The 13,006-nt window shown below is 35.6% G+C and overlaps 1 protein-coding gene across 3 annotated transcripts; it reads left to right on the top strand.

Moving 5' to 3' along the window:
- Window positions 1–191: 191 nt before the first annotated feature.
- Window positions 192–4,132, top strand: LOC109093128 (putative tRNA (cytidine(32)/guanosine(34)-2'-O)-methyltransferase). 3 transcript variants are annotated; one of them, XM_042748263.1, is made up of 11 exons: window positions 192–340; window positions 612–752; window positions 890–959; window positions 1,089–1,188; window positions 1,967–2,045; window positions 2,145–2,197; window positions 3,026–3,079; window positions 3,203–3,305; window positions 3,382–3,465; window positions 3,570–3,673; window positions 3,761–4,132. In XM_042748263.1, exons 2-11 carry the CDS (start codon window positions 632–634, stop codon window positions 3,962–3,964), a joined length of 972 nt encoding a protein of 323 aa, XP_042604197.1. In that variant the 5' UTR covers window positions 192–340; window positions 612–631; the 3' UTR covers window positions 3,965–4,132. The 3 variants fall into 3 exon arrangements, with proteins under 3 accessions (XP_042604197.1, XP_042604198.1, XP_042604199.1); XM_042748264.1 differs by having other exon boundaries at window positions 232–344; XM_042748265.1 differs by lacking the exon at window positions 192–340 and adding an exon at window positions 344–468.
- Window positions 4,133–13,006: the final 8,874 nt, after the last annotated feature.

Below are 13,006 nucleotides of genomic sequence, written 5' to 3'. Positions count from 1 at the left end.
AAAGTGCATGTATAATATTAATGTTTATTCCATTAAAAAAAGTGATTTCTCTAATCCTGGGTCTTGTACTCTTAATTTTTTAGGAACTGCGATTACATTGGAAAGTTCACGGGCAATATGCTATTATAATTCTGCTTAAAGTTCGTGTTTATGGACTTTAAATGCGTGATGTACACAAACTTCAAGCACTAGATCACGTACAGGCATCATGTGTAATAGCACCTCGTCTCCAGTGCGTGTCAGTGTTGTCTCCTGTTTCTCTTACTGCAATAGAGTAAGAAGAAGAAGTGTCACGTTGCGGCGAAAACAGGTATTGCTGATCGAACTGCAGTCCTCCTAAGTAGGTACATTTTATAAAATTATTATTTATTACACTTTAATGATAATGGCTAGTGGATATTATGTGTACTTACTAACTATAAAGGTGCTGTTGAGAAAGCGCAGAACGAGATTAATTTTAATTAAGAGGTAAATAATAAGACTGTTTTAGCAGTCACTTTCAAAGTATCTGTTCTACTGCGAGGTAACATATGTAAATACTATTATAGGAAAGATAGTCATTATTATTTTAGCTGATTTAGATATACAATTGTGTCATTATTTGTCTACAGAAAAAGTGATTGAATGAAAAATGGGGCGCTCATCCAAAGACAAACGCGATATATACTACAGGCTGGCGAAGGAGGAGGGCTGGAGAGCGAGAAGTGCCTTCAAACTCCTGCAGCTGGATGAGGAGTTCAACCTTTTTAAAGGTAAGAGCTTAAATCTGCATGGGATAGTGGATGAGTCATCATAGGATATGCCTCGAAAGCTTGTGAACTGCCTACATAGACAGCATCAAAGCAGGCTTTTCTGTTCAAATGACTGTTCATGTCCTACCTACATACAGGTGTTAGTCGTGCTGTGGATCTGTGTGCGGCACCTGGCAGCTGGAGTCAAGTTCTGAGCCGCAAACTCCGGTTGGTTAAATGCACAATGCACTTGATCTGTACTGCATGATAAAGTGTAACAGCACATACAGATACTGTTCAGTAAAGTGTTTTTATTGTAATTGGCACTAAAGTTTTTTTTTCTTTCTCCGATTTCAGTGGAAAAGACAAGAGTGAAGAGGTCAAGATTGTGGCGGTTGACCTTCAAGCAATGGCCCCTTTGCCAGGTGTCACACAAATCCAAGGAGACATCACCAAGGTTGAGCCTGCAAGACTTTTACACTTTTTTTTCAGCAAGTCATTATAGCATTTAAATCTAGATGTTATTATAACACACATCTATACATTTTAAAAGCAAGACACTCCAGGTGAATAGGGTAAAAAAAAAAAATTGACGAATAGATATCACAATACTTCCCCAGTTAAATGATTAGATTAAGAATCGCAAACATTATTAAAAGTATAAAAAGTTTTTTAAATATGCAAGTTATGTAATTAAATATGGACTTGTTTGCATACATTTCCAGAACAAAAATATGAACGTTGGATAAAGCCAGGTTCAAAAGTGATTCATTTTCACATATTAGAGTCAAAGTTTTTTACTGAGGGGATCTCTTGTTATCACTCCAAAAATCAGTACTGTCACAATCACAATGCTTTTATAAATAAGATGAATGATATATGAACAAGCTCATCTGTAAAAACCTTCAGAATATAGATAGGAATAAAACTGCAGAGTCTGGTGTAAGTAATACTGAAGTGGAGATTTCTAGCTCAGTGCATGGGGGAAAAAACTAATTTAGAAAAAGATCCTTCAAAGGTATGTATTGTAATTAAAATCCAGAAATGCAAATAAAATAAGTGCAACACTTAAATGTGTATTTTGGATGTTTACTTTCCAATAGTCTGACATTAAAAGCCAAACAGAGACCAAAATCTAAAAACTGACCAGTGCTTGATTAAATAATATTTAAGCCTGTGGTATCTTGCCTCAAACATATTTTTATTTGTGTGAATATTGTCGTTGCTTTTCATAGATTTCTACAGCACAGGAGATTATTCGACATTTTGAAGGACAGTCAGCAGACTTGGTTGTGTGTGACGGCGCCCCTGATGGTGAGAAATAACCTTGTGTTTTCTTGAACGTGATGTTGCTTTCTAGTCTAGTTTAGCAAAATCTTGAATTGAAGATTTTGTGTCCATTTCTATTTATAGTTACAGGTCTTCATGATGTAGATGAATACATTCAGGCACAGCTCCTGTTGGCGGTATGAATTCCTATTTTCCATAACTTTTATTTTAGTAACAAGGTCCCATTAGTTAGTGTTAGTAAATACATTAACTCACAATAAATAACATTGAGAAGTACATTTGTTACAGTAATTATTTATTTATGTTTTTATTTGTTTAGTTAGTTAATGTTGGTAATGAAAATATATATTTTTTTATCATTAGTTCATGGTAGCTTAGATCTGTTAAATAATATTGTACAATGAGGCTGTTGAATGCTAGAATCTGATTGGCTGACGAACGTTCTAAGGTGTGTAATTATTTTCAGGGAAATGCACGTAAAGTAGTTCCAGGCAGGTCTTGACCGCATTACATGTCCATATTTCTAAGGTCCTTACAGCCTAAAACAGCAAAAGAAACAAAACCCACAACATTGACCAAGCAAATAAATATAGTAAACAATAAGATTTAAAAATTATGTTTTATTATGTATGGAAAGCACATATGCTCTGTTTCTCCCACTCTCTTTTTCTTCCAAACACACACATACAGTACAAACTCACACACTCACACACACAGAAACATACGTGTCTAATGTGTTATTTATTATTATTATTAATGCTATTAGTAGTTTTAATAGCATTAATAACTAAATACTAGTTTCAGTAGTTTTTGACTACCAAAATTGGTATAGAGGACTGTGAAATTGTTCTGGTACTGGTACCAACTACAACTGAAATTTTAGTATCATGACAACACTAATAGTAGCCTAAATATAATTTTAGATTTTGTTTTTGATTTACCATATAGCTGCCAGAATGCTTGTTGAAGGTTTTGCTTAAGGTTTTATGTTTTCATATTGACAGGCTCTCAATATCACCACACATGTTCTCAAACCAGGTGGCAACTTTGTTGCAAAAGTAAGCTGTCCCATTGTCATTCATACTCTCTATTACCTTGTCAAGTTGTCAGTACAAGATTATGAAATCTATAAAATGTTTACTTCAGTCTCACCTGAGCTTCAATGTCTTTCTTCTGTGTAGATCTTCAGGGGAAAAGATGTGACCCTGCTGTACTCCCAGCTCAAGATCTTCTTCAGCTCTGTAACCTGTGCCAAACCACGCAGCAGCCGCAACTCTAGCATAGGTGAGAGGAGAATTTCATATGAAGAGGGAATATTGTACTTTTTCAAACATGAACCACATGTGTTTTTGCCTTTCAGAGGCATTTGTGGTGTGTCAGAATTACTCTCCACCTGAAGGTTATGTCCCCAACATGTCCAACCCTTTACTGGATCACTCTTATGGTAACTTGTTCCATTAATTCAATATCAAATGATATATTTTATATTGTAAATGTATATGCCCAGTCTTCCTCCTCACAATATGAATGCAAATTTGTCCCATCCAGATGTCGACTTCAACCAGCTAGAGGGGCCAAACCGAATAATAGTTCCTTTCCTTGCTTGTGGAGATCTTAGTGCCTTTGATTCAGACAGAACTTACCCGCTTCAGGTGCTAATCAGCTTCTCTCAAATCACACATATGTGTCTATGAATGAGTAGTCTGACCAAATGCATGGTTTGCTTTATTCTCAAACAGCTTGATTCAAGTAAAGAATACCAGTATTTGCCACCCACCCAACCTCCAATTCGGCCACCGTACCTGCAAGCCTGTCAGCTCCGCAAGAATAACTTGTTAGCCAAAGAGGACTCGCCTTCTGGAGCACTTGATGATTCCCTGTCAGCTTTAGATCTCAACCAAAGTCTAGACACGAACACGGTCACACCAGGAACCTCTGATTAATGGACATTACTGATTTGTACAGCTACAGTTTTATCATGATTGATGAACATTTATTTTTAGTGATACTCTTAGAAAAAATGTGTTGTGTTACGTCTTTGTACCTTATTTTAAAGTTGTCCCTATTAAAGGGATACTCCATCCCAAAATGAAAATTTTGTCATTAATCACTTACCCCCATGTCGTTCCAAACCCGTAAAAGCTTTGTTCGTCTTCGGAACACAATTTAAGATATTTTGGATGAAAACAGGAAGGCCTGAGACTGTCCCATAGACTGCCAAATAAATAAAAGTGTCAAGGTCCAGAAAAGTATGAAAAGCATCGTCAGAATAGTCCATCTGCCATCACTGATTCAACCATAACGTTATGAAGCGACAAGAATACTTCTTGTAAATGAAGAAAACAAAAATAATGACTTTATTCAACAATTCATCTCCTCTGTGTCTCTCTGCATACAGCTCAGAATTGCCAAAATGGCACTGCGCTGATTTGGAGAGACACAGAGGAGAGGAATTGTTGAATAAAGTCATTATTTCTGTTTTCTTCGTGTACAAAAAGTATTCTCGTCACTTCATAACGTTTCGGTTGAATCACTGATGGCAGATGGACTATTCTGACGATGCTTTTCATATTTTCCCTGGACCCTGACGCTGTTATTTATTTGGCAGTCTATGGGACAGTCTCAAGCCTTCCTGTTTTCATCCAAAATATCTTAAATTGTGTTCCGAAGACGAACAAAGCTTTTACGGGTTTGGAACGACATGGGGGTAAGTGAGTAATGACAAAATTTTCATTTTGGGATGGAGTATCCCTTTAAGGGTTCTATTAAGTGTGACAAGCTTTCATACCTGTAAAGGTACACTTTCTGCACATTTTGTTGAAAGTGATAATATAGTTTATCTTTTATGTATTTAATTGTTTCTGTAACTTTTATTACACTCAGAATTACCAAAATTCTTCTCTGTGATTGGTCCTTTGTATGAATCCCAGAAACTAGCTGATTGAACTTTTGACTGCAGCTCTACATGTTAAAAAAAAACACACATAACCAAATTTACTATGACGCAGAGTTTGTTTGTTATATTTGTAGATGCAGTGATTCAAATGAAGTTTGAATCTGTTTTTGTATTTTTATATCGTTTTGGTTTTAAAAGCAACATTTCAGATCTTTAGAACAGGCCTGTATGGGTACAGAATTAATACAGACGTATTTTAAAATCTCAGAGTCAGAATGACTTTGCTCAAAGAGAAAGTGCAAAGGTTAAGTGCAGTTTAAAATATGTTGTTGTCAAGCCTGCAAGTGAGAAGATCTGCCATCTGTTTCCTTTCATTCGCTTGCTCAATGTTCCATGCATTTTCTGGACCGTTTCATAACTGTGGTATTTGTCACTAAGTATTTAGCCTAACCCAACAGCATTCTATGTTTTCTCGTCTTCTGCTTGAGTCCACTGATGTGGTCTTTTCTAAATAATTCTTTAATGTAAAAATTAACATAAACGTGGAACTGCTGGTCAGTGTCAGTCATGCAGAGAGACTCAGTCTTGCAGAGATCTCGCCTTCTCAGAGTTTGGCAGTAAAACAGAAACCTGTATGCAAAAATGGCAACTGTGCATCCGGTGTATTTTTTTTGAAACAATGACATGTTGTGCTAGATGTTGCATGAAGACCTGATAGTCCTAACCAACTTATCAACTTGAGCACATGAAATTATGATCCAGCTGGGTATACTCTGTAAGTGCTACATTTTAATTGTCTATGTACAAAGTATTTGTTTGACTGATATGTGTTGGCTCACCCTTTACATTGATTATTATTCAGTGAGTCTTTTAACCGAATTAGCAAATGCAGGTATGTAGTTAATGTTTTGTTCATGAATTCTGGATTTTTAGTAAATTCTTTGTAATTGTGTTTTTTTATTAAGGATGATTCAGATTACATCAATTAATGCTTTAACCCTCAGAAACCCACTGTAGTGAAATTACAATTTGTTTTTGTTTTGTTTTTTGTTTTTTTACTGAGAACAGTTAAGTCTCTATTTCCTCTAAACCGGTGTTGAAACTACAAGGGTTGGACAAAATAACGTAAACAACTGTAAATAGGCAATATTTCTTTTCACAGTACTTATGTGTTGTTTAGACAATTATTCTTAAGTGTTCCACGGTCCTTTTCACTCACTCTTGGTTTTTGGCCACTGTTCTTCTTTGCAGATGAAATCTTGCCATGCTTTGTGTATGCAGCCATAATCGTAAAATGTATTTTTCTTAAAACACTAAATTATTTGAGTATACTAAACCCTGCTGAACATATCTTAAACCACACTGATTTAAAAACTATAAATAATGAGTGTTCACATTATTTTGTCCATCCCTTGTACATATTAACAGCAATATGTATATATACACACACACACACACACACTATGATTCATTTTCTAAATTCTCCACATTAGGCACATACCAAACCTATAAAAAAAAAATCATATATTCCCACCTTGGGCATTACAGACCCTTTTATTATTTTAAGTTTTTTCTTTTTTCTTTCAGATTTAGACATTTTTTCTCAACCCTGTAATGGACAAAATGGGATTGGTTTAAAAAGGATTTTACACAGAACTTGTTATAGAACAAACATCTACTTGCTTCATATGTGTCCCTCGTAGCAATTTAATTGTAACAAATGTAACATTTATCATATCTTTCACATTCTTTATAGAACTAAAGCTAATTAGAATTAGAAGTTCAACTTTATATTTACTGAAAGCGTGACAATTTTTTCCCCATTCAAAATATTAATATATGAAGTAAATAACCCTGTCACAAGTTTATAATACGTTTATTTATTTTGGAATACATATATTTATGACAGTGTTGAGTGTGGTGTGGTTGTGGTTTTTCTCTCAAAATGGCCACTGCTTCTCATGTAGTGTAGAGTAGACCATACTGTATATGGCAGCGATAAAATAAGTACATTGTGTATACTTACAGATTAAAAAAAATAATCATTTTCTATTTTAATGTGACAGGGTTTAGCTTTTAAGCTTGACAGTACCATCACTGACTATAATATGCCTCATAAACATGAAAAAAAGTATGATGCTACGAAAGTTAAAGTGACGTGACATACAGCCAAGTATGGTGACCAATACTCAGAATTCGTGCTCTGCTTTTAACCCTTCCAAAGTGCACACACACAGCAGTGAACACACACACCGTGAACACACACACCTGGAGCAGTGGGTGTAGAATGGTTAGTGTGACGGGGTTAAGTTCAGACTGAGGGACATAACTTTAAAGTCTGTTTTTTATCAAGCATCTTGCAGTTTTTTCAAGGAAATATTTTTCACAAGAAAGGAACACAAATAAATGCTTACATTATTGCCAAAAATCACAGACACTATGCACATTTTGTTAATAATTTTCAAACTCAGTACAAACTCAGTGTAGTGACTCAGGGACATGACAAAATGCTTGGTTAAAGACATTATTTTTATTCATTATAATGGGCATTATTAGTGCATAATTAGTGAAAAGCTAACAATTCGTTTTGTTGAACCACCACTTGAGAAACTCTGGGGGACTGAAATGTTACCAAATCCTGTGAATGACCCATATGTACAGTATCAGAGCTCATGTTCCTGAGGGTTAGTTGTTATTATGTGCATGAGTTTATGTATGTGTTAACATTTTCAATCCCTCATTCAACCCGCTACCCCTATACAAATTTCGGTAGCACTTTATTTTACAGTCCTGTTCCTCATGTACATACTGTACTATGTACTTATTATAGTAATTACAATAACTATGTAATACCAAGGTACTAACCCTGAACCTACCCCTAAACCTAACCCTAACCCATGTAGTTACCTTGTATTACCAGAACTTTCTTAGATAAATACACTGTAAGTACACTATAAGTACATGTAAGTACACGTACTGTAAAATAAAGTGCAACCCAAGTTTCAATGTTGGTCTTGAAATGATGACTCTCAGTGACCGGACAGATCTGACATGTGGCACTGGGACTATGTGCTTTTTCTATACCGATTCAAGAAATATTGGTCAGCAAAATTCCTCTGACAATTGCTGTAAACTTACTGTCAGTGGAGAGCAACCGTTACAGGGAAAAGCTGGAGAGGAGCTCCGAAAAACAATTATCATCCACTGTGAACTCAAAGCTGACAACAAAATGAGCCAAAATGTCACCATTACATGTGGAGGATATGTAAATTGCTTTTTTAGAACCATTGTAATGTAATAAAACACTTTTTAAAAAGTTCTTTATATAGACTGAGTACACAGATTCAACATTTTAAACTGCTTATTTGTTTTCATCTTTAGCTCTTTCTGGTAAACACATTCTTATATTTCTGGTTATCCTCATGGGGACACTGATTCTGCTCTTTTTGCTCATCTCCATCATCATGTGTATAATCTATGTGAGCAAAAAACAAGGTAGGAAACCGCAAACACAACATTCTCTTGTGTAATTCTAGTTATGTATGTCAAAGAATGATTTCACACTTATATCTTTAACCCTATATTATAATTCTAACCCTAACCTGCTTTATAACCACCAACCATGAAATAATTAACATAGTATACACATTTTTTATAGTTACTGCCCAATGTCTAGTAGTCTACAAAATGTATTTATTCATTCATCCATTTTTTTTTTAGGGTATAAACAAAAGTTTCATCCAGGGAGGTCAGTGCATATTATTCAGCTAAAATATTTGGTATAAACCTACGATTCTCTTAATGTTATGTTTTGTTTTCTTACAGAACCCAAGTAATGGACAATGGTGAGTGAGTTTGGATATTTTTATCAGCAGAAATGCTTATAACTTCTGTATACCGGTACGAACTTGCATTGCACCTCACTGTGTTTTTTTAGTAAATGGACAATTCTGATGTCATGATTGGTATGATGTCGAGGTGTGATTTTTTTATTTATTTAAAGAAAACATACAATTCATGACAAATTCTCTTTTTTTTAGACAACCAAGATGCAAATTCTGGTACTGTTAAAGTGGAGGAAGAAAAAACAGAGGTACATTATTTATTTATTTAATTACTTTTGAAATGAGAATCAAAACAACATGTGAGGAAGTCATACAGGTTTTACATTCAAGTTGAATGTTCACATGTAACTGCATATCAGTCAAAAAATGAATTTCTCTGCCATTATGAATGTTTTATGAACATGATTTTGAGAAATACTAATTTGTAATGTTTAATTTCAACATGTTCTTCGCAGAACTTAGAGGATGAGCTATTATATGCCACCGTGAATCATTCAGGTGCTGGTGAAAACTCTGCTCATGTAGTGAAGTTTGAATCCGGAACTGACTACGCCACAGTGGTCATACACTGAACAACCTGTAACACCAAATGGATTTTTTATTTTTTTTTTCCTCTCAGGGATTTATGCCACCAAGGATGAAATAAAAATTATATGTGCTGTTTTGAGCAAATTTCTTATGGTTCTCATGACTTGATTTTAGAAAATAACCTCACCCAACAGAATCTATTCATCTGATTAATACAAATCAGAAAGTGGTTGAATTAGTAGTGGAGCTGACATTAGGTTTGCTATAATGGCAGTCTTTCCAGCAACCAGGGAAGGGCTCTGTTGTAGCTACACTTCTTGATGACAGGTATAGTTAACTTGAAACTCTTCTATATGTAGCCTAACTATTTTTCTGAAATTAAACTACAGATTAAGCCCCCACAAAATCATTCTGTATTTTATAGAATATAGGTTAAAACAGGATAGCCTACTTAATTTGTTTGCTAAATAAATTTGTTTTCAGATACATCATAGTACATGCAGTATCCTGGGAAAAAAAGTCTCTTTTTTATCAGTTTATATAAGTCGATATAATGAAATGTCCTCATTATGTCCTTATCGATCGATTGACTGACTGACCGTAGTGTGGAAATGTTGTGCTTTATAGAGTGCACTAGATGGCGACATCTGCCGTCGGCAAACCGAGATTGCTCTTCACTCACAAAATGCAAAGAATTAAACGTTTCTCTGTCATTGAGCTTGTTGAAGAAAAACAGTATATAGTGGAGAGTAGACTGGCTGTGTTATGTGAGTACAATTAAAACTAAAGTATAATTACTTGCATGAGATAAAGTTAAAAGACACATCAGTTGCCTCAAAATTAATATTTACTTAACATGTAGCGGGTCGCCTCATTGGGGTAGCCATACTTCTCGATTTACCCATAGCACCTGTTGTTTGACACCTTTTTGGAATAAATCGAATTATAGTTGACTCCAAATAGAATATCTCTACAGTGGAATTGGTAACTGAAACCTTTGCTGTAATTGGAAATTACATACTCACTGTTAGGTTTCTGTATAACGTTAAGTCAAATTACAACTTTCATATTAGGCAGCACAACAAACCCTTTAGATATATAATAACTTAAGAAAACTGTCTGTTAGTATTCCCATACATCAATGTCAGCTGAAATCTGCCAACTTTGCTCATGCACAGGTTTTCTTTCCATGTGACTAATCACTTTGAAATAGCAGAAAAAATCAACACTGATGGGTCCGATTCTGCTTTTTAAAGCACTGAAAAAAAAATTGTTAACTGGGAAATATCTATTATCATACAATGTATTATGCTTTCTATGTTGATTTACAGTATATGTTAGCGCAGCCCCAAGACATCTTAAAGCATTCAAAACCAACCTAATTACCAGATTTCCACCAAATATGTCATGTATACAGTTGCTGGTCATATAATTTCATCAAAAAGTTGATTTATTTCACTAATTCCATTCAAAAAGTGAAACTTGTATATTATATTTATTCATTACACACAGACTATTTCAAATGTTTATTTCTTTTAATTTTGATGTTTATAACTGACAACTAAGGAAAATCCCAAATTCAGTATCTCAGAAAATTAGAATATTGTGAAAAGGTTCAATATTGAAGACACCTGGTGCCACACTCTAATCAGCTTATTAACTCAAAACACCTGGAAAGCCTTTAAATGGTCTCTCAGTCCAGTTCTGTAGGCTATACAATTATGGGGAAGACTGCTGAATTGACAGTTGTCCAAAAGACGACCATTGACACCTTGAACAAGGAGGGCAAGACACAAAATGTCATTGCAAAAGCTGGCTGTTCACAGAGCTCTGTGTCCAAGCACATTAACAGAGAGGCGAAGGGAAGGAAAAGATGTGATAGAAAAAAAATATACAAGCAATAGGGATAACCGGACCCTGGAGAGGATTGTGAAACAAAACCCATTCAAAAATGTGGGGGAGATTAACAAAGAGTGGACTGCAGCTGGAGTCAGTGCTTCAAGAACCACTACACAAAGACATATGCAAGACATGGGTTTCAGCTTTCGCATTCCTTGTGTCAAGCCACTCTTGAACAACAGACAGCGTCAGAAGCGTCCCGCTTCAAAAAGGACTGGACTGCTGCTGAGTAGTCCAAAGTTATGTGCTCTGATGAAAGTAAATTTTGCATTTCCTTTGGATATCAGGGTCCCAGAGTCTGGAGGAAGAGAGGAGAGGCACACAATCCACGTTTCTTTAGGTCCAGTGTAAAGTTTCCACAGTCAGTGATGGTTTGGGGTGCCATGTCATCTGCTGGTGTTGGTCCACTGTGTTTTCTGAGGTCCAAGGTCAACACAGCCGTATACCAGGAAGTTTTAGAGCACTTCTTGCTTCCTGCTGCTGACCAACTTTATGGAGATGCAGATTTCATTTTCCAACAGGGCTTGGCCCAAGCACACAGTGCCAAAGCTTCCAGTACCTGGTTTAAGGACCATGGTATCCCTGTTCTTAATTGGCCAGCGAACTCACCTGACCTTAACCCCATAGAAAATCTATGGGGTATTGGGAAGAGGAAGATGCCATATGCCAGACCCAACAATGCAGAAGAGCTGAAGGCCACTATCAGAGCAACCTGGGCTCTCATAACAGCTGAGCAGTGCCGCAGACTGATCGACTCCATGCCACACCGCATTGCTGCAGTAATTCAGGCAAAAGGTGCCCCAACTAAGTATTGAGTGATGTACATGCTCATACTTTTCATTTTTATACTTTTTAGTTAACCAAGATTTCTAAAAATAATTTCTTAGTATTGGTCTTAATTTATATTCTAATTTTCTGAGATACTGAATTTGGGATTTTCCTTAGTTGTCAGTTATAATCATAAAAATTAAAACAACTAAACATTTCAAATATATCAATCTGTGTGTAATGAATGAATATAATATACAAGTTTCACTTACCGAATCAAAACAATCAAAAAAAAAAAAATACAGATTAAACACAAATTATAAGAACACAACACTTACATCATATCACAGGTTTTTGCCAAATACAGTATGTGATGTAAACAAAGATTGTCACTGTAATTACAAAGTCTCCCCCCTTTCCCAAAGGAAATCAGTAGATTATTTTGATTAGAGGAAGGGAAATCAAGCAGCTGAAGGATAATGTACAGCATAGTGTCATGACAAGCATAAATAAATATGACTGATCTTTCACATGACTCAGACATCATTCTCAGAGGCAAACGCTTGTGCCTGCATTTCACCTCAGATGGGCTCCGAATTGTAATGCACTGGCTCGTTTTTACATAACTGTTACTCCAAATTTTGCACAGTATTGTAACATAAACCAGCAAAAATAAATACCACACTGTATCACACATGTTCACTGGTAACAAAATAATTTGTCATTACTGTATAAATTACAAAATACAAGAGAGGAACGGCATGAGAGCTCTGGGAAGAATCTGGATGGTTCCATAGGGTTTTTCTTGACATAACGTGACTGGTACGTATCTCGATGCAATAAACGAGTGTCAATGCAGCCTATATATCTCTCTCTTTCTTTGACATATACACACATTGTCTTTCTCCCGTTATCTGCAGGTTGAAATGGACCAAATTACTGCATAGACAACAATGCACAAGCCCTTTCTCATGGAAAACCACAGTCTAGTGAGAGAGAGATTGTACATGCAGTTTTTATGAGGTAAGCTGTTATGGCTCTAAACCCTT

Source organism: Cyprinus carpio, chromosome B21 (genome assembly GCF_018340385.1).
Source record: "Cyprinus carpio isolate SPL01 chromosome B21, ASM1834038v1, whole genome shotgun sequence".
NCBI lineage: Eukaryota > Metazoa > Chordata > Actinopteri > Cypriniformes > Cyprinidae > Cyprinus > Cyprinus carpio.
This window is presented reverse-complemented; position numbering and strand designations above follow the sequence as displayed.